The 27,712-nt window shown below is 38.0% G+C and overlaps 1 protein-coding gene across 4 annotated transcripts in view; it reads right to left on the bottom strand.

Moving 5' to 3' along the window:
- Positions 1 to 27,712, bottom strand: part of Mylk4 (myosin light chain kinase family member 4) — a 92,258-nt gene that overhangs the window by 17,363 nt on the left and 47,183 nt on the right. For 2 of the 4 annotated variants that reach the window (XM_020185296.2, XM_074082995.1), the window contains 7 exons: positions 11,905 to 11,983; positions 11,141 to 11,588; positions 9,609 to 9,910; positions 8,095 to 8,200; positions 4,913 to 5,006; positions 4,728 to 4,837; positions 2,722 to 2,863 (listed from right to left, as the gene is read on the bottom strand). In XM_020185296.2, coding sequence (XP_020040885.1) covers positions 2,722 to 2,863; positions 4,728 to 4,837; positions 4,913 to 5,006; positions 8,095 to 8,200; positions 9,609 to 9,910; positions 11,141 to 11,588; positions 11,905 to 11,983 — 1,281 coding nt within the window. The remainder of the gene's footprint in view (positions 1 to 2,721; positions 2,864 to 4,727; positions 4,838 to 4,912; positions 5,007 to 8,094; positions 8,201 to 9,608; positions 9,911 to 11,140; positions 11,589 to 11,904; positions 11,984 to 27,712) is intronic. The other 2 variants (XM_020185297.2, XM_020185298.2) reach the window with 2 other exon arrangements.

Below are 27,712 nucleotides of genomic sequence, written 5' to 3'. Positions count from 1 at the left end.
TTTAATTATGTGGTGGATGAGGTTGTGGGTACCCTGCCAACCTTGCATTACCCTCCCTGTCCCTCTCCATAGTTTTGCAGTTTACCATAATGCATGAGTTCAGGCAGAGGCCTCCTTGAGGGATAAAAGAAAAGGAGGCTGTTTCAGGGCTTCCCAAATGGGCTGGTGGAGGCCAGTTCAGACGGGACATCTGCCCCTAAAGATATTAAGTATGTCTCCTCTTCTTTGCAGGAATATTTTCCCCAAAGATTTATGAGTTCCAAGAAATGGCCTGATTCACCTAAACAAGCACGTGGAATATGCAATATAAACGTGAACATTCCAGACCCTAGATTTTCACTTTGTACTTTGTCTATGGGAAAGTCACATGCTAAAGGAAGCCTTTCTCTCCCATTCATTCTTCACCCTCGGAAGTTCCAAGGTTATGCTGAGCTTGTTCTCAATTCCTAAAGCCCTTGACTAAGTGTTCCTTGGAGTTAGACACTGTGAAGACTTTGCCCTGCTAATCTGACAGTCTTGGGGTAAAGGTGGAGAAGAGTACGCAGTAGCCTACTATTACTTGGGATCCCTAGAATGTCTTATAAGTGTACCCACATTTATTAGGGTAGAAAAATTGAGGTCTGGGAGAAAAAAAGGGAACTGATTTAAAGTCAAAGTCATCCATAAAAGAGAAATAATGTTTTCAAAGGAAAGCTAAGAGCTCTCAAACCCTAGTTTCAATGATTCCATAGGAGTTGGGGCATTGGCAAAGTCACCAGATGCCCAGGATTCCATGCCCCACCCTTTAAGTGGGGATCATGGCCCCCCTTCCTCTGTTTGGTGGAAAAGAGGTTCAAATGAGACAGAAACTCAGACACACTTTATGAAATGATGTAACATATCTCCTTACTAATATCCAATTGTCCATTTGGCTGGGTGTAATATCTTTGAAAGCCCTTTTCTAAAATAGCTCTAAAACAGATGTCTGTGAGTAAAAAACATTTTATATAGAAGTGGTGCTATGTAAGAGCAATTAGTTTCATGCTTAAATAACTGACTGATCATGTATAAAGCTATCCAATTCTCAAAGAACAGTATGACATCCAAAAACTGGTGTGCAGGACGTAAACCATCAGCTGTGAAGGCACTTCAAAAAGTTAATTTTTATGATTATGAAATTAAAGAATTTTTATTGAATAAGATTTGCAGACCATAAAAACATAGCCGGGACCATATTTAAGTCATCTCTCAATTCCCTACATAGTGAGATGCACTCTTAATATTTTTGGCCCTTTTCCTTTCAAGGAGTCCTTGAAAAGATAGTCCTGGATGACTCATCCAGCTGTCACCTTTATTATCATCCTTACATACAAGCCATAACTAAAACTGCCCATCAAAGTGCTCAATCAATGTTATGGAACCACAGATGGACTCATTTGACTTATGATAGGTCAGCTCCTGGCTCCAGGTGCCAATCAAATCCCTTTAGGGATATCCGTGGAATATGCACACCATGAAGATATGCTCCATGAAAATATGCATTATCATACTCGGTTCATGGCCAAGGGTTTTGCTAATGATTTTTAACTTCTGACTGTGTCATTTTATATACCATTTCCCCTGCCCTCCTGCTGCACAACAGTGAATGGGAAAGGCAAGGCATATAAATCAAGACAGTGAGGGAAACCAAGTTGTATGAAGAAGGCCCATGGAAACCTATATAAGGAGGCAAGATTTATTCAGCCACACAGTCCCTGGTGACTTGGAATAGATGGTATGTTATATAGAATACATACTTTAGCTCACTGTCATGCTGTGCAAACACAGAAAGGAGAAAATGATTGAGCCACACAAGAAGTTGCACTTGATGATACTCAGCTCCAACATAAGACTTGACAGGATTATTGGGGCTTGGTCCTTTGCACTATGTATAGTTCAATTCTGGGGACTTCATAGTGAGAGTGGGATAAAGAGAGAAGGGGCAACAAACAAGAGGGGAAAGGAAGGGGTTTGGCTTTTTTCATGTGTTCTCTGCCATTTCCAGTGCAGTGCCCTCTCAACCCTCTCAGCATCTTGATATTTCAACCCTACCCTCTTCTGGCTTCCCTGCTTGCCATTCAGTGTTCCAGTAAGCCATGGAAAAATAAATCCCAAAGTCCAGAGCTTCAACGAAAGCCTTTGGGAGAGGGATGGGGATTCTTGGAGCTCTGGAAAGTTTGGCTAAGACTAGTGAATTCTGTATTAGCTAAAAATCTTCCCACCTGTGCACCTTCATAATGAGAAGGATATGACAACAACACTGTGATGATGGTGGTGTTTTAAATTGCAAACTTTTAGGGAAATCACATCCCATGTTGATTTCTTTAGAAGAGGCAATTTACAAGAATCTGAGCAATAGACTCTATAAATGGAAATGCAAATAGTAGCCCTAAAGATGGTGGCAGAAGTTGAAAATGAAAGAAACTAGTTTTTGCTGGGTGTGGTGGCCTGAGCCTGTAGTATCAGCTACTTGGGAGGCTAAGACAGGAGGATAGCTTGAACCCAGGAGTTCATGGCCAGTCTGGGAAATACAGCAAGATCCCACCTCAGAAAAAAAAAATCCAGATTTTTGTTAGTACCTAAAAACATAAGTAGTAACAGCAGAAATTTCCTGAGTTGGTAAATAGCTGACAGGGCCCCCAACAAACATTTGGGGAAGAGTTGGGAAGACTCTGTGTTTGTTAGGATAGAAAGCCACTCTACCTTTAGGTCCAAGTGGAGGATGTACATCTGATGCATGTGCCTTATCCCCTCACAGATCTGCTTGATGAACAGGATGGTATCAAGCTCTGTCAAGTTGTAGTTCTCATCAATGATGCGGTCAAACAGCTCTCCACCCTCCACACTATAGAGGGAAGAGGGGTGAAGTTATTAGTTGTGGTTCTGTAAGCTCCACAGGCTTTCTCTATGGCAGCTTGGTACAAGTTCCTCTAAATCTTCCAACAGATGTGTGTACAAAGTTATTTCTCTGCCTTCATTGCTATCTCAGATGATTCTTATGTTGGAAGCCCTTCTTGTATACATTGTCTATCTCTGAGAGCGCAAAGACTTAAAGTACCTTTCAATTAGTGGCTATAGCTCTAGGTGAGTCCACCTGTACCATTCTCTAACACATTCTGGAGATAAAGAAGACCCTAAGGACACCAGAGGAGGGATCCCAAACACCAACAGAAGGTGAATCAGGGTCCTAGCCCTTTAAGACTTCAGACTAGGTGAAGTGTTAAAATGCTTCCATGTAGTAGATGCAAGATACTTTATTGTACGAGATGCCTGACTGTGCAATGAAAAGCAAAATCCAAAACAAAAAAAATTGAACTAAGTCACAATATTGGTTCAGTGTTAGTTAAAACTACTCATGTTGTTTTTTAAAATTTTTTCATAGCATTGGAATTTTGAACTCAGGGTCTCACACTTGCTAGACATATGCTCTACCACTAGAGCCACATCCACAGTCCTTTTTGGTTAAGTTATTCTTCAGATAGGGTCTCACATTTTTGCCCAGACCAGCCTTGGACTGTGATCTACCAATGTCTCCTACATAGCTGGGATTAAGATGCATGCCACCATTGCCCAGCTTGTTCTTTGAGATAGGGTCTTGCTAACTCTTTACCCAGGCTAGCTTTGAACAGCAATCCTTCTATTTCTACCTCCCAAGTAACTGGAATTATAGGCATAAGTCACTTCCTGTTTAGGCTATTTTTTAGATAAGGATCTTGCTTTTTCCTGGGTCAGTCTCAAACTACAATCCTCCTGTTTCCACATTCTTAGTAGCTAGGATTACATTCATGAGCCACCACATCCAGCTTTTCTCTCTTTCTCTCTCTCTCTCTCTCTCTCTCTCTCTCTCTCTCTCTCTCTCTCTCTCCCTCTCCCTCTGTGCAGGAGATGGAACTCAAGGCTTCATACATGCTAGGCAAGTGTTCTTCTACCACCAACTTAGAACTACTCATTTTTTAACTAATCAGACATTAAGTTAAGGCTTTGCAAGTTGGTTTTAAATTGAAGCTTTTAAATTGAACCCTCCTTGTTATGGAGGGTTTGACATGAGCTTTTTCTTCATTGATACAGCAATCCCCATTTCTTCCCAGTTTTATTCTCTGGGATTTTAGTTACTTGCAGTCAACTGTGGTCAGAACAGTGCAATAAGGTTATTTGGAGAGAAAGATGAACCATATTTACATAATTTTTTACAGTTTATTGTTATAATTGTTTTATTTTATTATTAGTTATTAATTTAAATTAAACTTTATCATAGGTGTATACATATAGAAAAAAAGTAGTATCTATACGGCTCAGTACTAGCCTCAGTTTTAGGCATCCACTGCGGGTCTTGGAACATGTTCCCTGAGGTTAAGAGGGACAGGTATATGTTGAAAATGAGATGCAGCTCAAAAATCACTTTCCTCTAGAATAGAGGAATTCTTTCCCAAGGTAGAATTTAAACCTGCTTGTTGACAATAGAACTTAGACACAAAGCCTTATCTACTTTGTCCTGCTACTTCTTATCAATGAATCACATTGGAAGATGTGTATTCATAACCAGTTTCCTTTCTGAAAGTGATTAGATTATGTGATTCATGCAAATCAGCCGCAATCATGCACTGCGCTTGCTTCCACCCTGCTGAGGCAAAACAGAGCTGCAATCTCATTGTAACAAGGTACAGAGAAAAGGCTTGTGAAGAAGGGCGTGAGGGGGAGGGAACACATACTACTCCATGATCAGGACAATGTCATTCCTGGACTCGAAGGCATCATAGAGCTGAATGAGGTTCACGTGGTCCAGCTGGTTCATGATGTTGATCTCATTCTTCACTTCCTCCTGAGCAGAAGGGAACACCATGTGAGTAGGTAGAAACTGGTCAGGGGGCAGAGATCTACTTCTCGTGGCCTTTACCTTGTCCTTTGTGCTTCTGGCCTTAATGATTTTGGCAGCCAGCTTCAGACCTGTTGCTTTCTCTTTACACCTGTGAACCTGGCCGAAACGCCCCCTACCAAAGAAGAGAGAGGCCAGCACAGCATGAGTTACCATCATCTACAAAGACTATTCAACCCCAGCCAGTCAATTCCCTGGGAATTTCTCTTTTTGAGTTTGAATATGCAAAGCTGTAAGTATATCTACTATATCTAGCAAACTTCTAGATCAGCACTGGTCAAGCTATGGTCTATGGGTCATTTATATCCCCCTGGAAGGATGAGTGTTAAGGATGCAGGTTTCTGCAGAGACAGGAATCCAGGGTAAGGCCCCAGAGTCTGCATTTTCAGTCTGTTCATCTTATTCAAATGTACACTAAAATTTGAAAACCACTGTCATAGGCAACAGAATCTTTCTGAATACATATGAAAGTGATACACGAGACTTTGTAAGTATGTGAACAATACAGCTTATTACTCAGGGATATCAAAATCACTTTAGAAGTTGCATATAAATAAAAAAAGAATTGACAACGACATTACATATAGATACATACAATCAAAAGTACATGTTGCTACTGATAAGGTTTTTCACAGGCTAGCTTGGATATCAACTTACATGTACTTTGCAAAACAGCTTCTGCTATGGACATGGTTAAAGTGTGTCCCCCAAAGGTTCCAATGCTGGGAGCTTGGTCTGAAATATGGCAGTGTTAGCATGGTGTGGAACCTTTAAGAGGTGAGGACCAGTGGGAAATAATTAAGTTGTTACAGGCCCTGCCCTCGGAAGGAATTGTACTTCTTGTGGAAACTTGTTAGTTCTTGATAAAAGGTTGTTATCAGAATGCACGTCTGGCCCTTCCACATCTCTCCCTGGCTTCCTGTCTTACCATGTGATTTCTCCCACTCACATGCAGTCTCCCCATAATGCCCTTTACCATGATGTGATGCAGGCAGAGGGGCTCTCACCTGAGCAGAGCCAGTACTGGCACCATGTTCTTGAATCTCCAGAACTGTGAGTTAAATAAGCCTCTTTTCTTAATAAAGTACCCAGCCTCAGGTATTTCATTACAATAAAACAGAATAATATGGCTTCTTACCTAGTAATCACATCCAGAAATGCACACTTATGAACACAAGTTTTAAACTTGATATGCTTACTCCAATTCCTTATTTAGTAAAGTAAGATAAAACACACATGCCTGCTTTGTGCCAGGGTGGCTGTCACAGCAGGGATTGAAAGGGGAACCTCCCTAAGCAACACAGTGACTTCAAAGAAGGCCACATTCATGGAGCCTTTTAGGGATGAGGGTGATAACCATACCTGACACATGCAGGGGTGGTGACAGCCACCACATCCCATTTGACTCAGCTACCCACTCAGCATGGAAGCACAGGGCTCTTGGAGAATGACACTGGATTACTATGAACATAGCTAAGTGGTGACTTCAATTCCAACTACCACTCCAGATGTAGTCTAAAGGGAGCTCATGAACACAGACCAGTGACCTCCCATGGGGCTTTTTCTTCCTTAGTCAAAAGGCTCATGATGTCAGAGGTTTGAAGCCATGGTCATTGCGCCCTGTGGCCACACAGTACATCATGGCAGGAACATGTGGCAGTCACTACTCACTTCATGGTGACTGGGAAGCAAAGAGAGGAAGAGGAGGTGCTGGGGTCCCATAATCCCTTTCAAAGTCACTACACCCCCAATGACCCAACCTTCTTCTACTAGACCTCACTTTTTAAAGATTCTACCACCTCCTAACAGGACCACTAGTTGGCAACAAAGCCACTAACCCTTTGAACTTTGGGGGACATTTAAAATCCAAATTATGGAAAGGAAATAAATACTCTAGAGGCCATAGCGTAAGAGATGAACCCAGGAGTTTTTCTGAGGACCCAGTGATCCTGCCACATTGTGAGCAGCCTAGTACTGAAAGGAAGAGCTGCATTTAGTGATCCCTTCACACTTGTCACTTCTTGAAACAACACCACTCTCTCAGTTATACTCATTTGACTTATCCACTGAGCACATTAGGGCCACCAGTGTTGAGTGGAGCCCAGAACAAGTAATAACCAGTCCCCAGTCCAGACCTCAGTACAGCCAAGGGGATCCAATAGTGCCCAAAGAGGCAGAAAAGAAGTTTAAGAGGAGCCGTTGACAAACCTTGGCCAGAAAAGTAGAACAAACCCTGGGAATTATTTCTTCTACAAACAACTTTTCTTCAGAGAAATAGTTGCTGGTTTGCCAATGAAGTCCCTGAAGACCCAAATACTCCAGACTTCTACAGCACCAGTTCGTGTTTTTCCCTCAGCCCATCCCCACAGTCCCGTGAGAAGTTGTCTCTATGATTAGCCAGCTGAGGAAGAAAAAATTCAGGTGGTTCCATGTGGCCAAGGGCAAAAGGAACATGGAATGGGAAGAGGAGGGGATTTTACAATCAACTAATTGCACCCGAAAATTCAATTGCAGAAACCTGTGCTACAGCAGCCATGCATATATTCCGTGAGTAAGTAAGCAAATTTTGTATCTATGTATGGTTTTCTATCTTGCTTTTTCTATTTTACAAAGATATACTGATGGTAGCAAACCTGGTAATTTAGGCTTTGAATTAGAAGATTTCATCAGGGAAATTGTAAATGAAGTAGAAGAAAAAAGTATTAATTTGGTCCCTGATGAACCCTAATTTTCTTTAGGGAGAGAGTGTGCATTTAGATGTCCCTTAAAGGAGTTCTTCAATGAGGAAAGTAATCAACTGAAATGGATAATAGCAATTAATACAGTAACAGTAAAAATGTAAAACCAGCAAAAATGATACAAAAACAACCCCTGCCATTGGAAATACACAGTGTGGACTCATTTCTACCTTTTTCTCTTGGGGGGTTAACCCATGGCTGTGGACAACTTCTAAACCTTCTGATGACTTACACTGGGTTTTTCCTTTGGTCAGATATTATAACATGGGAAGTAAAGCTGATAATAAATGGGGAGTTTAGTCACTGCATCAACCTTTTTGGCATCAGTGACAATTTTCAGAAATAGCTAAAGCTTTTGAAATGTTTGTTGATAATGTTTCTAGTTCTCAGGTCACAACCAGCAAACATTTCTGTGAAGGCTTCTCTACTTTGGGCAAAAAATTGTTCAAATGGAGTGTTACTCACCCTCCTAGAATTTCTGTTTTGCTCACTGTATATAATCTGTCAACTGCTGCTTGTTTGACTGCTACAATACGATGATCAAATGGAGCAGCAGGAGCTGGGACATCATCTGGACGGTGAGAGAAGAAAAAGGCCATCTGTCAAGCCATCTAACCTCTACAGCATCAATTATTGGGCCTTACAGTACAACTTCGCTCATTTAATAGTAAAATACAATGGGTGATCTGTCTTATTCCTAATGACCTAAGAATATACATTTTCATCTCATATTATGACCTGTGACTCATGAAGGTGATATCTAACATCTTTGAGAAAGAACACTGGGGCCAGTCACCTATACCTTCTTCAGGACCACTTTTAGAAAGGTCAAGATAGTTAAAAATCTGCAACCCCAATACAGTCCACACAGGAAATAGTTCTGGGAATTGGAACTGTAGTTCAATAACAGGGTGCTTGCTTAGCATGAATAAGACTCTTGGTTTGATCACCAGCACCACAAAAGGAAGAAGAAAGAAATAAAAAAAACTCCAAGCCTGAGACCACTTTAATTAAAACATGAGAAATTATTTGATCCATTTTCTTAAAGTGCCCCTGATGTTATCTGTAATTAAAGCAGAGAGCAAAAAAGAAAAATGAAACATTTCATCACATCATTGAAATATTTGATATCATATATTAATACTTTCCAATATGTTTTAGGTTTTATGTAAGAGACATTTTAAGGCACAGAGATGAATTTTTCCTGGCTGACTGGAAATAAAACACCCAATAAAAAAGTAGGTAAGTGTGTATTCTCAAGGTATCAAATTTCTCCCACTTTTCACCTTCCATCTTATGGGTTTAAACTCTAGTCCACATCAACATCAGTCCTAACACTCACAGTTACTCAGTAACATTTCTCTCAGTGTTCTTTTTACTTTCCATAGCTACTGCTGTTAAAATTTTCTGGACAGGAATCTGTTCATTCTCCATTTGTTCACCTATTAAACAGCTATTGCAGCTACTGTATTAGGATACATAGAGTCGTAAAGGCGAGAAGATAATAGCTTTCCTTTCAAACCTTAATATTTATCCAACACATATTTCTTGAGCACTTATATTGTTCTAGGTACTCTACAAGTATTATTAGTTTGACTTCATATTAATTTAGTTTAATTAACAGCATTTTAATATTCAGATAACATAAGTCTCTGGGAATTTAATTTGATGGGAGCATTCATCTCTCCTGCCATAAATATGTGGAAAAAATTAAATCATGAACGAATTCACTTGGTAGTATTCATTGCTTTGGATTGTTTTTCTTTAAAAGAGGAGTGCTTTGCTTGCTTGGTATAAACAAGGCCCCGAGTTGGATTTCCAGGACCACAAAAAATATAAAGTACTTGAGTCAAACACACTAATAGCATCACTATGGCAGTATGTTTCCTTCAGGCTGTTAGGATAAGAGAAATTTAGTTGGATTGCTTGCTGGAAAGGGTTAGGAAACTTTAAAAGGCCTGAACAAAAGCATTTCCTACCCAGTGGGATGGCCAGATCTTGCTCTGTGGAGGTCTTCCTTCCAGCAAACTCTTGGGGTTTACTCTGTAAACTCCTCTGGGCTTGTCTTGTTTCCTCTGTGCTTTTAAATGTGTGTTCTTCACTTGTACCCACTACATCTATTCTGCTCTTTTTGTTGTCTTCCTTGAGGAAGCTCTCCTCTGTCACTCTACGCTTACTGCTGCCAGCAAACTCTGTTTGTTCAGCATTCTGGAAAGTGGATCCTATTGTTGAATTTCCCAGGATTCCTGGTGTCAAAATGGCCTTTATGCTGTCGATACACCTGGAAAATAAAATCCAGTTGTGGCTCTCAAAGTTTCAAGGAGAAAATGTTCAGAGTCAAAATTCTTAGAACTAAAGCTTTCTTACATTGGTGTTGTGGCAAAGAGGATGTGAGATCTGTGACGGACAGATGGCCATTTCAGTGGTTAAGAACAAAATAAAGCTGCGTGTTTCTCCTCATCAAATCTAAGTAGATTACCAGGATGCAGACTCTCCCCAAGACCTCATGGTGACCCCAATTTATTCCAGGAGCTAATCTGGCAATTTGAGCTTCATTTTTTTTTCACTTCCAGAAAAGAGAAATGACTAAATTACAGCATAACATACGAAGTGATAATCTTGCTGAAGATTAACAGCCATGGTGCCAGAACTGATCTAATTTCCAATTTTTGGCAGCTCCTGACCCTACTAAGCATATCTTTACAGTGATAAACTTCAATAATCTTGTGTTTATGTTTAATTTATGTAAAATTAGATTTCTCCAAGGTAAGGTTTCAAATACATTATTTTTAAATTAAATAAGAATTATTTCTTAAATTCCTAAAAAAAGACCACACAGGTGTTTGAACATTCCTTGCTCCAAATAGATACTATGGTTTTTCATAACTTTAAAAAAAATTTTAATTGGCTACAAAATTTCTTGAATTTTTGTCTGAAACTTTTCAATTGAGAAAAAAATTCAGTCAATAATCTACTTCTTATAATATTTGGGGAAAAATAGCCAATTTTTTATGCTTAATGAACTAGGTAAGCTTTTCCAGATATAGGTTTTTATTTTACAATTAAATCCAACCATTATTTAATTCCTGACCTTAGGAAGTATCTGTTCTGTATTGTTAAACAACAAAACAAAACTTTTTACTTGATCTTTAAAAAATATTGATCAGTGGAAGTATTAACAACCATCACCTTTGTCTACTACTTATAGAAGACTTAGACAATAGTGGAGCATGTGCTTAGCATGAGCAAGGTCCTGGGTTCCATCCCCCCAGCACCAATAGAAAAAAAAGAGAAGATTTTAAAAAATGTAATGCTTGAAAATATCACAGGAAGAAAAAAATATCATAGGCAAGAAAATGTGGCCATGAAAAATCCAGATAAGCTGAGAAACGGGGATCTAAATCATTACCTGAAAAACTCTTCATTTATCTTTTCAGTGTGACTTCAGATTGTAATGGAACACAATTTTTTTAAAAACACCAGTTGTGGATGTATAATGCTATAACCCTACCTTTCATGGTACTGATCACTATTAGTTTTATCAACATACTGTTTTTCATTTGAACATTGGTCCAGCATTGTTTCATTTGCAGTTGTGGTTCCTCCACCTTCTTCATCTTCTCTTCTACCAGTGTCTTCCTTAAAAAGAAGCCCATTTTTCTCTCCTTTGACTAGTGGACAATCACTCTTAACCACAGTGCCTTGTTTATCATCTCCAATGCTACTGTTTTCTTGTCTCTTCGAGCTTTCTGTGCATGAACTGTCTTTTCCAACTGCATTCTCTCTTGGATCTATGGAATTTCTTAGAGCAAAATCTTCTGCTTTGTCTTGTTTTTCTGTATGACATATGGCAAAACCTCTCTGAGCTACAGAGGTATTGGTCTTCTCGTCATTTTTCTTGTTGAGTTTATTAACCTTTTCTTTCTCAGAGGAGAATTGGTTCTTCTCAGTAGATCTCTCTAGAAGCCACCACAGGACACAAAAATATTTAATGTAGAATGCACGTGATCAATATAATTTTGGATATCTTTAGTCTGATTTCTTTCTATCTGCAGATATAGGATTTTAAAGCAAATTTAAAAATCTGACAGTGAGTTTCAATAGATTTTGTAACTAGTAAGACACAAAAGCCAATCAGATAAAGGCATTCATTAAACAACACTTCTCTCTACATAGGTTTAGGAATGTGCAATTTCCTCTGAATAAGAATAACAATAGGACTGTCATAACAGGAATCTCTTTATCAATAATGATCTAGTCTTCTAAGGATTTTACCTGTTAGGTTCAATGTCTTTTCACCATTGACAGTTGTCCTTTCCTTCAGACCAGGGTTTGACCACACCTTCTCCTCAGCCTGTGGATACAAAATTAAGTAACTGAGATTATCTACTATATTCACATTTCTCAGCCTCAGCATTACTGACACTCAAGGCTGGATAATTCTTTGCTCTGAAGACCATCATAAGCAGTATAAGATGTTTAGTAACATCTCTAGCCTCTATCCACCAGATAGTAAGACTACCCAGCCTCCCAGTGATAATGATCAAAAATGTCTCCAGGTGTTTGAAATTTATTCTCTTAATTATTTTAAAGTACATAGTACATTATTATTGACTCTATGCACTCTGCTGTGCAATAGATCTCAAAACTTACTCTTCTATCTATTTGAAACCTTGTCAATTAAAAATAATGTTAATAAAACAAAATGACTTTGTAGATTGCTAAATGTCCCCTGGGAGCAAAATTGCTCCATGTTGAAAACTGCATCATATAATTCAAGCATAGTAAAACCCCACAAAATCAATAATCATGTAGAATGCAGAACAATCTGAATTAATGAAATCCTGCATAGAATACAGTATCTGAGAACAAATGAACTCACTGGTTTCAAAGAAATTCTGTAGAACTCTGTCAAGATTTGTAGAAAGTGAACAGATTAAAAGATAGTGATAATGTATATGTCACCCTTGACCTCTGTTTAAGCTATCTTGATACAGTTTACATATAAATCAAACACAAATGAGAGGATATACGTGAAAGGGATTTGTAAATCAGAAAGCAGGAGATAGAAGAAAGGTTTTTTTTTTTAAATATAAGTGGAGCTTTTGCATTGTTAGAACAGATGATCCTTCTCCCAAATGGATAAACATTATCACAATCTTGGATTTTCTGAATTTGTTTAGTAACCCCTTTCAAGATATAATATAAAAGGTAAACATTGGAGGAGTCAAGATGGTGGATTTCTAGCAGCTTCCACTTCACTTAGCACCACCAACCTGAAAGATAACTTAAGTTCGTGGCTGCAAATGTAGTTGATCTGGGTTTTTTTAATCAAATAAGAGGTTGCCAATATATAGACATACCATAGCTATAATGACCAACTTCTAAATAAACCTTTTAAAGTATAAATTCACCCCAGGAGTGTGGGCACTACCAGGAACCCACTTCATCCTGTGTCATTGCCAACACGGGAGTTTGACTGATGTGTGTTTTCTTTTTTCCTCTTCCTTTCTGATACCTGGACCAGAGTAGCCTCCAGTTCACAAGAACCATTTGAAGTGCTAAAAACTGACACACAGAGCTGTGAGCATCACAGAAGCCTGGGAACTTGTGGATTGCAGAGAAAGGGAACAATCACCAACCATAGATGTGGGGTTCTCTCTGATACCTGAGAGACAAGCCTGCAAACCCTTCAGGTCAGTAGACAGAAACAACAACAACCTAGATACAAAAGGGGAATTTAATAAAAACATAGAACACACACACACACACACACACACACACACACACACACACACACACAAACCCAAATGGAAACTCTGGAAATAAAAAAAGCTCCTTAAGTCAAATAAAAAATATAGAGTTGAAAATCACTTCAGCCAAGCAGAAGAAGTGGAAGACAGAATTTCAGGGCTTGAAGACAAAGTAGATATAATAGGAAAAAACAGATGAATACATAGAAAAAAGAATAAAGAAATAAGCAAGAACTTCACAACACCATTGAAAGCAAACTATGAACCATTGGCACTGGAGAAGAAGAAAAGGTACAAGTCAAAGGCATAGGAAACACTCAACAAAATAATAGCAGAAAACTTCCAAATCTTAAGAAACAGATGCCCATCCACATACAGGAGGCTTCTAGTTCACCACAGACATGACCAAAATAGAACCTCTCCACAGCATATTATATTTAAAATATTAAGTACAGAGAACAAGAAAGAATATTGAAATTAGTAAGGTAGAAACATCAAATCACCAATAAAGGTAAGCCCATCAGAATAATAGCAGATTTTTAACAGAAACCTTAAAACCAAGAAGGGCATAGAATGAGATATTTAAAGCATTGAAAGAAAATAATTTCAAGCCTATATTAGTCTACAGGGCAAAGCTATCATTTATAACTGAAAGAGAAATAAAAACCTTCCATAATAAATAGAAACTAAACCAATTTATGATCACTAAGCCAACACTTCAAAAGATACTCAAAGGAATGTTACACACAGAAGATGAAGATAAACATAGTAATGAAAGGATGGAATAATGAAATTTCATGAGATGAACAGATAAGCAATAGTAGAGTAGTAAGGAATCAATTACACACACACACACACACACACACACACACACACAGAAGCAACAAAATGGCAGAAAATACCACATACCTTACAATATTAACATTAATGTCAATGGTTCCAATTCCCCAATCAAAAGACATAGATTGGTGAACTGGATTAAAACCAAGACCCAATTATTTGTTTTCTATAAGACATGCATCTCACCAATAAAAACAAATATTGGCTTAGGATGAAAAGGTGAAAAAAGATTTTCTAAGCAAATGAACCCCCAAAATAGGCAGTAATAATTATATTTATGTTATAGAGTTAAAACCTAAACTAGTCATAAAAGACAAAAAAAGTTCTAATATTATAAAAAGAACAACACATCAAAAGGAAATAACAATTATTAGCTTATATGAGCCCAACTTCATTAAACGAACACTACTGGACTTAAAAGCATAACTAGACCCCAATACGATGGTAGGAGACTTCAATACTCCACTGTCACCAATAGATAGGTCATCCAGACCCCCTCAAAAAAAAATCAATGAAGAAATTTCAGAATTAAATGACACCAAAGGCTAAAAGGTCTAAACAGACATTTACAGAGTATTTCATCCAGCAGCAGCACAATGCACATTCTTCTCATCAGCCCATGAAACTTTCTCCAAAATAGATTGCATTTTAGGATACAAAGCAAGCCTTAACAAATATAAAATTGAAATAACTCCCATATCCTGTCTGAGACCACCATGGAATAAAACTAGAACTCAATAACAAAAGAAACTGCAGAAAATATTCAAACACAGGGAGACTGAACAACACAATTAGTGGGTCATCAAAGAAATGATGGAGGAAATTTAAAAGTTCCTGGAATCTAGTGAAAATAAAACATGCCTTTCAGAATCTATGGGATACAACAAAGGCAGCACTAGGGAAAGTTTATACCTGTGAGTACCTACATTAAAAACACAGAGCTCTCAAATAAGTGACCTAATGCTTCATCTCAAACTCCTAGGAAACGAAGAACAAACTAAACCCAAAACCAACAGAATGAAAGCGATAATAAAAATAATGGCCAAAATCAACAAAATAGAGCATATATATATTTAATGGAACCGAAAAGTGGTTCTTCAGAAAGACAAATAAGATTGATAAACTGTTAACCAATCTGACTAAAAAGATGAGGGGAAAGATACAAATTAGAGACGAAAAGGGGATATCATAACAAATACCAATGAAATTCAGAGGATCATTAGAGAATACTTCAACAACCTGTACAACCTGTACTCAAATAAAATGGAAAATCTAGAAGAAATGGATGAATTTCTAGATGCATATGACCAACCAAAAGCTCTGAAAAAGTAATGTGCCTCAACATAACAAAGGCTATACATGTCAAACTTATAGCCAACATCATACTAAATCATACTAAATGGAAAAAACCTGAAACCATTTCCTCTAAAATCAGGAATGAGACAAGGGTGTCCACTCTCCCTACTCTTATTTAACATAGTTTTAGAATTTCTAGCCAGAACAATACGACAGGAAGAAGAAATAAAAGAAATTCAAATAGGGAAGGAAGGAGTCAAATTATTCTTATTTTCAGGTGATATGATCTTATACCTAAAAGACCCTAAAAACTCCACCAAAGAAACCTCCTAGATATCAAAAACACATTCAGCAAAGTAGCAGTATACAAAAATCAATGTACAAAAATTAGTAACTTTCCTATATACCAACAATGAACAGACTGAGAAAGAATTTAGGAAAATAATCACATTTACAATAGCCTCAAAAAATAGCTAGGAATAAATTTAACAAGGAAGTGAAAGAACTCTACAATGAAAACTATAAATCACTGAAGAAAGAAACTGAAAAAACATTGGAAGATGGAGAAGTCTCCCATACTCATGTGTTGGCAGAATTAATATCATGGAAATGGCTATACTACCAAAAGTAATCTATATGTTCAATGAACCACCACCAAAATTCCAATAACATTTCTCACAGAGATTGTGGATAGATTTATTTCGGTCTATCAAAATATGTAAAACTGAGAATTTATACAGCTCTGTGGAGCACTGATCAGTGTTTTTCCTAAAGGCCAGCCAAGTGTCTGGTAATAAATGTCGGAATGCTGTGTCCACATTTTTCAGGTCCAGCATCTGACCTGACCAACAGTAGAAGCTGTTGATCCTGAGAGGGATGAAACAGCTTCCAATGAGGCTATTTTTTCCTTTGGTAATTATGCAGCATATATATTTTATCATGTAAATAATGTAAAACCTTTATTTAGACTATTGTATTTTCATTTCCTATATGATACTGACATCTAGAGGAACTATGAACTGAAGACATTCTAGTAGACATAAGTTGTGTTCCCTGGACAGTAATCTTGCTGAACTTAATATGAATCCTTTTTATTTTACACCTCCGAGTTCTGTGTAGAAGTTGTTAAATAGGAAAGACAATTCTGTGGATATATCTTATTTGTTGTCCAAAAATGAACCATGTTTCTTACTGACAGGATAAGATTGGTGCTGTTAAACATGAAGCTCCTGAAACCATTCCTATCATTATCCCACTGTAGGGATGAAAACCACATCAGGAATTATTCTCCTCTGCTGAATTCACACTGATGACTGAGATGGACCAAAGGACCTTGTTTCATTCAAACTCATTTATTCATTCACTTAAGGAATATTTATACATTTGCATATAGATGGCTTCGTGACTACTTACCAACTCCTTTTATAATAATTTATCAGTGGATGACATAGGGGACAAAAAGGACATGGCCCAGATGCTCAAATATTCAAAGCAGAGTTCAGTTTTCTCTATTTGTCCAGTTTCCTAGATGGGTCTCCTAAGCAGGGCATATGTGCCCAGGGATTCTCCACAGCAGTGCTTTGGGGAGTGTGCAGGAAATGTTATAACTCATCTCTTCTTATTCCATTTCTTAATCTGCTGAATGTTTCAGCACCCCAGTCCCACAAAAAATAATCTATATTCTGCAATCCTAACCCCTGATGTGGTGTATTAGAAGGTGGGGCCTTTGGGAGATGATTAGGACATAAAACGGAAGCCCTCATAATGGGATTAGTGCCCTCTAGGCAGACACAAGACCTTGCCTGTTCTCTGCTATTTGAATACACAAGTAGAAGGTCACATGCAAACAGGAGATGGGCCCCTACCAGATGGCAGATCTGCTGGCGCCCTGATCTTGGACTTTTCAGTCCCCAGAACTCTGATAAATAAGTGTTTTTGTTTAAGCCAGCAGTCTACAATAATTTGCTACAGCAGTCTGAACTAAAACTTTTAAAATTTATGTTCTATATATATATTTAAAATACATATTAGTAAATTTGGACATGCATATAGCCTATGAGTTTCTATAATATATTAAACGTTATTTCAAAAAATAAATATAAATTTACTGGTTATAAATGTATATAATTTATAAATAAAATACATTTTGGAGCTGCGCTTAAAAACCTTTTCCTGGGAGGGGGAAGAAAAAGGTACTGAGGGGTGAAGAGGATCAAAATATGCTACATATATACATATGAAGACAGCACAATGAAACCCACAAAACACTGAAAGGGAAGGAATGGAAATATATAGAGGGATAAACTTGTTCAAAGTATACCATATACATGTATGAAATCCCCTCATATTATTAATGTATGTTAATTTAAAAACAAGTGTTTTTTAAAAACTTTCACTGATAGCAGTGTAAAATCTAAAGTTTGAAGACCATTTCTTGAATTGACACTATTTTTCACATTCTGACTTTCTGAAATATATGTTTTAGAGAAAACCATTCTTTAAAATGGTTTAAGGACAAATACATAATTAGAACTATCAGCTCAATTCTTGCAAACTCCTTTTCTCCTCTACAAAAATATTGCTTTTAAGAGGTCAGGATTCATTGCTCCAGTGATTATTCTGACTATTTAATCAATTGTAGATAAGCATACTCCTTATACGTGTCACCTTTGCAATTAGGTTTCCATAGGATCCAGCCCTGACACAGGTGTGCACCCAGATACCTGGGCATGAGTTCCATCTTGCCCCATATTACAAACTTACCCCAGTGCTACAGTTGAACTCGCCTTCTTCTAGAAGTGGACAAATAACTGAAAAGGAAGTTAATTCATCTAGACAACTTTGCCTACTCCCTCTTTCATTCCCATTCCAAAAAAATCACCACTTCTAGACATGGTGGCACATGCCTATAATCCCAGCTACTCAAGAGGCAGAGGAAGGAAAATCTCAAGTTCAAGGAGAACCACGGCAAAATTAGTGGGATCCTATCTCAAAAAATAAAATAAAATAAAAATAAAAATAAAAGCTCTGCAGTGTAGCTCAAGTGGTATAAGAGCACTTGTCTGGCAAAGGTCATGCCCTTCTTTCAATCCCTAGTAACATAAACACACACATCAATCTTAAAATGGATTTAACCTTAAAAGAACAGCAAGGGTGATACAGTGGGTTGCCTTCTCAATACTGTGATCACTTTCTGTGTTACTGTGCCATTGAGTGACATGACTGAAAAAAGGAGCCTCCTCTTCACCTTTGTTCTCCAGTATAAAACAGGAGGATTCAGGTACTAAAATGCTGGATGAAGCAACATGCAGTGAAGGAAAGAAGAGCATGTAGGATTGGCATTCTCATTGTGAGACTTTCTCTTTTAGACACTCTGTCATCAGGCTGCATCATAGAAAAGACAGTCTGCCTGGGAACCATCTTAATCATATCCCTGCCACTGAACCCTAAAGTGATAGCCATAGCCCTGTATTTCAGGATTATAGGTGCCTCGGAAAAAAGTGTGTTCATAATATCACATATGGGGCATGACTAGATTATGTACTCTAAGTAATGGCTTTATCATTGCTTATGGCAGTACCAAAATAAACCATTTCCTGGTCATCTTAATCTAATGTCCAGAAATAAAAAAATAAAATTATAATAATTTAGCAGTCCATTGCCTTCACTCCTCATCCACAAAACCTTAACCATTTTATAATGACCTTGTTAAACTTTGATTAGTCTCCTAACAGGAGAGGAAAATAAATGAATTCTAAAAGAACACAAAAAGAGGAATTTTCAGAAGACATAGTAAAACCAAATTTCCTTACCTGAACATAAAAGATTGATTTTAGAGGTCATTTGTAAAATAAATTTATTTCTCTTCAACCTCAGCACAAATTCTCTATGCATTAAACTCAGAGAAAACACCCCGAAGTTATAGGCAAATAAAAGGAATTCTCACAAAGCATGATGTGTTTTGTGGTTGGTAGGGATTGGTGTGGGTTAAGCTAGGACAGGTTCTGACTGACTGAATCCAGGAAGAAAGTGCTCACCTGACCTCAGAACTCAGTGAATGGCTTTTCCCTGTGCTGCTGATGACATCAAGCACAATCAAAGTCACCTGAGAAAATAATCCTGCCAGGAAAATGAAAGCCTTTGGATGCATCCACAAATCTAACCAGAGCTTCATTCAGAACTAAAGAAAGGGAACTCTCCAGGAGCTCCCTAACTAGACCATTTGTCAAATGAAGGTACATGGGTAACTTACTTTTCTTTTATTGTAGCATGTACCTTTTTTGAAAAAGTAGCATTTAAAAAAGCAAATTATTACATTTCACAGCCTCCAACAGCACGAAAACACAGTGCTAGTCAAATTTATTCTTTTAGGTGATTCCTTACTGACAAGGAGCTTTTCTTTTCTTTCTTTTTCAGTGCTGGGATCAAACCCAGGCCTCATGCATGAAAGACAAGCCCAAAGTCAAAACTCAGGATAACACCTGAGCATGTCAAAGTTAGGCAGAACTTGTGAGGGAGGGAGAGAGAGAGAGAGAGAGAGAGAGAGAGAGAGAGAGAGAGAGAGAGAGAGAATGTATAAGAGAGATGACAGAGAGAGAGAACAACCAAATTCACCTCCTTTATGTTCATTTGGTTAAACTGAGTCTTAGTAAAATTCCTCTTTTATACTACACTAGACCAAATCTTAGAAAGTTTTCATATGAAGTTTACAGTGTTTTTTCATCACTCAATAAACCCTTTGATTTCTTCCCACTACAGAGCATTCATTTCACATGGTGTCCTTGGTATGCTTTGTAATTTTTATTTTATGCTTATGTTTATCACCCCATCTCCTGTCTCCTGTTCCAAGTGTAAGCCCAGTTCAGCCTCTCCCACTGGCTTCTCACAGTGTCATGTGCTGAAGGACGCTGGCAAGGAGCATGGTGTTTGCTTAGGTGAAAATATGGGTGGTCCTGTGGGTTGTAAGGTCCTTCAGAGATCTGAACTTAGGTTCACTGAGCCAAATATTTAACCTCCTAATGGTTACCTTTTCTGCATCTTCCCCTGTAGAGGAAATGATACCACACACTGCAAAGTAGAGTGGCTTTAAAAAAGCTACCTCTAAAAAGCAATGAGAAGCTACAAAGCTCCTAAAAATATCTCTGAATTTGGAATATGTAATACAAACCCCTCATAAAAACTCATCAGTCCTTACTACCCCAAATGTTTAGTTGTCTTGTCCCTTCTACTCAAGTGAGTCTGTGGACCAGCAGCAGTGGCATTAACCTGGGAGCTTGTTTGAAATGCAGGCTCTTGGGCTTCATGGTAGAGTCCATGATTAGTATTCATGAGTCCTTGGTTCTAGTAAGTGGCAGAATCTCAGCCCCTCCCCCACCTCTTGACAAATCAGAATCTGCACTTTAACCAATCACCAGGTGGTTCCTATGCACATAAAAAATTGAGAAGCAAGGACTTAGAATATATCCATAATAAACTGATGAGAAAAAATATTTCACAAAATATTTGGAATGGCCTTATACATCTATTTAATTCCTGCCTCCATCCACAAAGGCATCAGAAGAGCTAATATCATTCTTGGATATACTCAGAGTAAAGACAACGAGAAAGGAGAAAGGAGCCCAGACAATACTCAGCTGGTCTGTATGTCTGATGGATGTGAGAAAAGTCATCTGTGGAATCCCAACACTTGGTGGAACATCAGTGAGCATCTCAGAAGGTCCAGAATCTGAGGCCGACCCTGAACTCCCAGCAGTGAGTCAGAGAATGCAACACATGACTGGATATTTTGTGCCTACAACTATGTACTAATCTCTGGAGTCAACAGATTGGCCAAACTTGGGCCTCAGAGACAAGCAACATTAAGGTACAAAGGACAATGCAAACCATGCAAGAGTGAGCACTACAGAATTAAGAATACAGAAATCCTTTGGTATCTGCAGGGGACTGGTTTCAGGATCTCTGTGAATATCAAAATCCTCAAGTGCTCAAGTCCCTTGTATAAAATGTTATAGTATTTGCATACAATTTATACAAATCCTCCTATATGCTTTAAGTTATCTCTAGATTACTTATGATACCTAATATAGTGTAAATGCTGTGTGAGTAGTTGTTATACTGCATTGTCTAGAGAATGATGACAAGGAAAAAGTCTATAACATGTTCAGGACAATTTTTCCTTGTTTGATTGTTGGTTGATTCATGGTTGGTTGAATCTACAGATATGGTGTCCTTGGATATGGAGCACTGAGTATTCTGATTAGCTCCAAAATGCAAAGATTACAGTCAGGATAAATACAAATGCTATAACTTGGTTATTACATATAAAGAAAGGTGGCTATCAACTTAAAGGGATAAAAAGTAATTTTATTGAAATCAGAACTTGGAAACTAAAAAGCTTCTGTTCATCAAAAGAAATGGTCTCTAAACTGAAGAGAACACCCACAGAGTGGGAGAAAATATTTGCCAATTATACATCAGAAAAAGGACTGATAACCAGAATATACAGGGAACTTAAAAAACTAAATTCTCCCAAAACTAATGAACCAATAAAGAAATGGGCATGTGAACTAAACAGAACTTTCTCAAAAGAAGAAATTCAAATGGCCAGAAAACACATGAAAAAATGCTCACCATCTCTAGCAATAAAGGAAATGCAAATTAAAACCACACTAAGATTCCACCTCACCCCTGTTAGAATAGCCATCATCAGCAACACCACCAACAACAGGTGTTGGCGAGGATGCGGGGAAAAAGGAACCCTCTTACACTGCTGGTGGGAATGTAGACTAGTACAACCACTCTGGAAAAAAATTTGGAGGCTACTTAAAAAGCTGGACATCGATCTACCATTTGATCCAGCAATACCACTCTTGGGGATATACCCAAAAGACTGTTACTCCAGAGGCACCTGCACATCCATGTTTATTGCGGCACTATTCACAATAGCCAAGTTATGGAAACAGCCAAGATGCCCCAGCACTGACGAATGGATTAAGAAAATGTGGTATCTATACACAATGGAATTTTATGCAGCCATGAAGAAGAACGAAATGTTATCATTCGCTGGTAAATGGATGGAATTGGAGAACATCATTCTGAGTGAGGTTAGCCTGGCTCAAAAGACCAAAAATCGTATGTTCTCCCTCATATGTGGACATTAGATCAAGGGCAAACACAACAAGGGGATTGGACTATGAGCACATGATAAAAGCGAGAGCACACAAGGGAGGGGTGAGGATAGGTAAGACACCTAAAAAACTAGCTAGCATTTGTTGCCCTTAATGCAGAGAAACTAAAGCAGATACCTTAAAGCAACTGAGGCCAATAGGAAAAGGGGACCAGGAACTAGAGAAAAGGTTAGATTAAAAAGAATTAACCTAGAAGGTAACACCCACGCACAGGAAATCAATGTGAGTCAATGCCCTGTATAGCTATCCTTATCTCAACCAGCAAAACCCCTTGTTCCTTCCTATTATTGCTTATACTCTCTCTACAACAAAATTAGAGATAAGGGCAAAATAGTTTCTGCTGGGTATTGAGTGGGGGAGCGGGAGGGGGTGGAGTGGGTGGTAAGGGAGGGGGTGGGGGCAGGGGGGAGAAATGAACCAAGCCTTGTATGCACATATGAATAATAAAAGAAAAATGAAAAAAAAATAAAAAAAATAAAAAAAAAAAAAGAAATCAGAACTTGGGGAGTGTTATTTTTGGTTTTGCTTTTGAGTCAGGGTCTCCATGCATAACCCAGGCTGGCCTTGAATTTGAGATCATCCTACCTCAGCTTCTCAAGTGCTGGGATTACAGCTGTGCGTCCCCATGCTGGGCTTTCAAACTCAGTTCTCATTGGGAGATGTTGAGGAATGGTTTCAGTTACAGTAAAGGAATAAGTTTTAATGAACTATTGCCCTGGGTGATGACCACAGTTAATAATGTATTGTATATTTCAAAATGATCAGTTGGTGACATGCTGATAGGTATGTTAATTAGCTTGATTGTTTCTACAATATATGCATAGATCAAAACATTAATTTGAATCCCATAAATATCCACAATTATCATTTATCAATTAAAAATATATAAAAATTTTAAAGTACTCAGAGGATATATACTCTAACATCTTGTAGTTGTCTGTACTTTTACTGTTATGATATACTTAAATCCTTAGTTTATAGAGAATATAAATACATTACTGAGTCATACATTTTTTTGGCAGAAATGGGGCTTGAACTCAGGGCCTTCACCTTGAGTCACTCCACCAGGCCTATTTCTGTGAAGAGTTTTTTCGAGATAGGGTCTCTCAAACTATTTGCCTGGGCTGGCTTCGAACCACGATCCTCCTAATCTCTGCCTCCTGAGTAGCTAGGATTATAGACATGAGCCACCAGCACCCGACTGAGCACTTATATTTTTCTCATTGTCTTTTTTTATTGTGGACATCAGGGAAATACTCAGCTGGTATTCTGGTTACACTTCCTATTCTTAAAACATAGAAATACTTCCTTACTGGTTGGTAAATAGAGTATTCCTGTAACCTCTAAGAGCCCTCTCCTATCTCCTGCCACAAGACAGGGCAGGACCTGCTTGGGCTCAAGACCTCTCCATATGGCCAATAACTAGATGAGGTACCATGCGAGGACTCTGCTCCAATAAAGTGTGCCCTGAGGTTAAAGACTGTGAACTCCCAGTTAGCAAACAGAGTACTGACCTGGAAACACAAACAGAATATGAAGGCACCCAGCTGAACAGGCTGTTGTCCAGATAATTTTCAATATTTAAATAAAAGCTTTTTGCTATATTTATGCTACCCCTGTAAGCTAGTCATTAAGAGGAAATTGGGAAGTGTGCTTTGAAAGTCAAGGAGAGATCAATAGACAGTGAATGAGGAGGAAGTAGGGGAGTTGACACAAGCATCTTTGCCAACCTTAGACGCTGGGATAAAGTTTACAGATTTATGAAGTTCCTTCACTCTGAGATCCTTAATCAGTAGGTCTGGGTTGAAGCCTAAGAATACTTTTCACAGGCTCTGGGAGTGATTCTGTGGCAAGTGTTCCAGGGACCACATTTTGAGAAAACGTGGAGTTCCTAGTCATTACTTGAGCCCTAACTCAGAAAACTTTTTCTTTGTGGATTCTTACCTGAGACACTTCCCTCCCACATCCTTATACTGAAAAAGGAGTTAACATTTCCTCCTCCTTTGTTGGCCATACAGCTATCATGTGTGTAACATACTGTATTGAAATAATTTGTTTGCATGTCTGACCTTGCTTAGGCATCTCTAGATCTCTAGTGTCTAACTCAGTGTCTAGCATATGGCAAACAAATACTGATGAACTGATTGATTAATTCATCAATTCATTAGAAGTGTAGGGAGACTGGTGTTGGACAGTGTTTACTGAGCATCCTGAACACCTGTATGAATTTTTTTCTTAAGAGCATGTATCTTATTATGCCTCCTCAGCATCAGGTCATGATGTCCACCTCCCAAACTCCTATGGTATTACAAGTTCCCACCTTCCCAGACTCCTATCGTAATACAAATTCCTACTTTCACGTCCTGCACCCATAGGAAAAACTATAGTCTTCTGGAACCTTTGTAAGAATTCAGATGCTTGTGTCCTCACGAACACTCTCACCGTGATTTTTGAAGTAATTTTACATTTGACTACTTTCCCAGGAAATGCCTTACCCTAATGAAAATCAGAACAAGTGCCACAAAACATTCATTTGTTTAATGTGCATATTTAAAATCTTCAACATGTTTTAACACATTAGCATAGAGAGCTACTTCGTGAATACTTTTGATGATGGGAAATGAGAAGAGGTTAGGTATTGTTGCCAACACATTTTACTTCTTTATAATTATGGAACCTAAGTTTTCCAGAAAGGAAGAGCAAGTAGTACCTATTTCCTTTAAAGTTTCTGATAAAATGTATTTGTATATAACCTAGCCTACACCAAATCAGGCATTAAATAAATGCCTTCTCATTTTACTACCAAAGTTCTTCACAATCAAATCTGATGACACATGCCTGTTGTCCAACTATTCAGGAGGCTGAGGAAGGAGGACCGCTTGAGCCCAGGCATTCAGAACTAGCCTGGGCAACATGGCAAGACCCTGTCTCAAAAAAAAAAAAGTCCTCTACAATATTTCTAATGGAAATTAAGTTGTTAGTCTAATTATATATTACATGCACTATTCTTAGCTCTAAAGTTCTAAGAAGGAAAGCTAGAAGAAAACTTGGTACAATTGAGAACACTCTGAAGCTTCAAATGGATGCAAGAAACAACTTTTCATGTGCTTTTTCCAAATATCTCCACTCTTGGAACCTGTCTTGTTTTGTGACTAGAGCTCTAAGTAAGAGTGTCTTTATGGCAGATCATGGAAAGAAGCTGTGTGTTTATTTTCTTAGTATTGTAGTTCTTGTCCATTTCTCAACATGTTAGGGCTTCGTTTTGGCCTAGTTACCAGGTTCTCACTGCATTAGGAATGGTGAGCCTGGGAAGAGCTCTACTGGGGACTCAATTCTTCAAGGGGAAAGGAGGGTGACAAGGGTAGTCTTAGGTTCTTCCAACATTTCTCTTGAGCATTGCTCAGAAGTAGTGATGGAGTGATGCAGGATGGGGACATATACACTAAGGGCTTTTGAAATTCATGGTCTTAGTCAACCATGGCAATGAGCTATTTCCATGAACACAACCAAACACAAAGCAAGCAACAAACAGCTTTTTGTTCTTGTGAAAATTAGCGATATATTTTCCATGGTGACTGAAGGCAGAATAAGAAGAAATGTGATTGATATGAAGTGATGTCTAACTTTATTTCTTCCCAATATAATTTCCCAAATTGTGTCTTTTGGGCTGGTGGAGTGGCTCAAGTGGTAAGAGCCTGACTAGCAAGCATGAAGCCCTGAGTTCAAACCCCGATTCCACCAAAAAACAAAAGCAAAACCAATTTGTATCTTTTTCTTTCCTCTCTGAGTTGGATGCTATTTTACATAAGGCATTTCCCTCTCCAAAAACTCCCTCACTAAAAACTAGTTTATATTAAGTTGAACATGACAGACTTACATTACATATTAGAAAGAAATTAGGATAATGGAAGGAGTTAGATCACAATCCACTTGGTTAGAAACACAATTTTTGTATTCCCAACCATATAATTTACCACAAAAGAACAAAAAATTTTACAGGCTCAAAATAAGATGAAGAAAGGGAAAACTTCTTAACTCACGTATCCATTTGAACTTGGAAAAAAACTTTTAAAGTATATTATGTAGTCTAATTAGATCAACTGAAGATGAGAAAATGGGATTCTACTCAGGTGAACATTATAAGAGATTTTAATGATGCTTAAAAAGCATCATCCCAAAAGAGATAATGGCTGATAATACTAGATAATACTGGTCATTTTTTCCACATACTATCACCCTTAAAAGTGTAGGAGCACTGCTTTAGTTTAGATAAGTGTCCCACAGAGGCCCATGTATTAAACTTAGTCCTCAGCCCATGAAGCTACTGGTGAGAGGTAGAACCTTTTAGAAGAGGGGCCTAGTTGAAGATCTTTTAGTCATCAAAGGCATGCCCTTGAAAGGGATAGTAGGACTCCAGCCCCAAGGGGAGAAGGAAGCAATTCCTCTCTTTTGTGTCCCGGCTATGAATGGTTTGTACACACACTGACATCATGACCTACACCTTATCACAGTCCCAAAAGCAATGGTGCCAATCAGTCATGGACTCTAAAAGCATAATTCATAATAAACCTTTTCTCTTTATAGGTTGATTATCTCAGATATTTGCTATAGTAACAGAAAGCTGGCTAGAATAAGTACATGCTCTCTGTTTCTATTTTGTATTATTAAACACCCAGTGATCACAGTGTATTCTTCAAATGTGCACAGACTCAACATTTGTTATTATATCCTAGTTTTCTATGATGTTTAGAAGAAGTAGACAATTATAGATTGTGTTAGGTATTATTACAAGCATTAATCTATGTTTTGAATAGGATGCTCTATTGAGAAATAGCCAACTCTTAAGTGACAGTTTTTCTTTGAAGGAAAATAACAAACAAATGTACACAAAGGATTTTTGAGAGTGATGAATATTTTTAGAACTTTGATCATGGCGATGACATCAAGGGTGTATGCACATGTACAAACTCATCAAAATGTACACATTAAATATGTGCAATTTTGTGT

Source organism: Castor canadensis, chromosome 8 (genome assembly GCF_047511655.1).
Source record: "Castor canadensis chromosome 8, mCasCan1.hap1v2, whole genome shotgun sequence".
Taxonomy (NCBI): Eukaryota; Metazoa; Chordata; class Mammalia; order Rodentia; family Castoridae; genus Castor; species Castor canadensis.
This window is presented reverse-complemented; position numbering and strand designations above follow the sequence as displayed.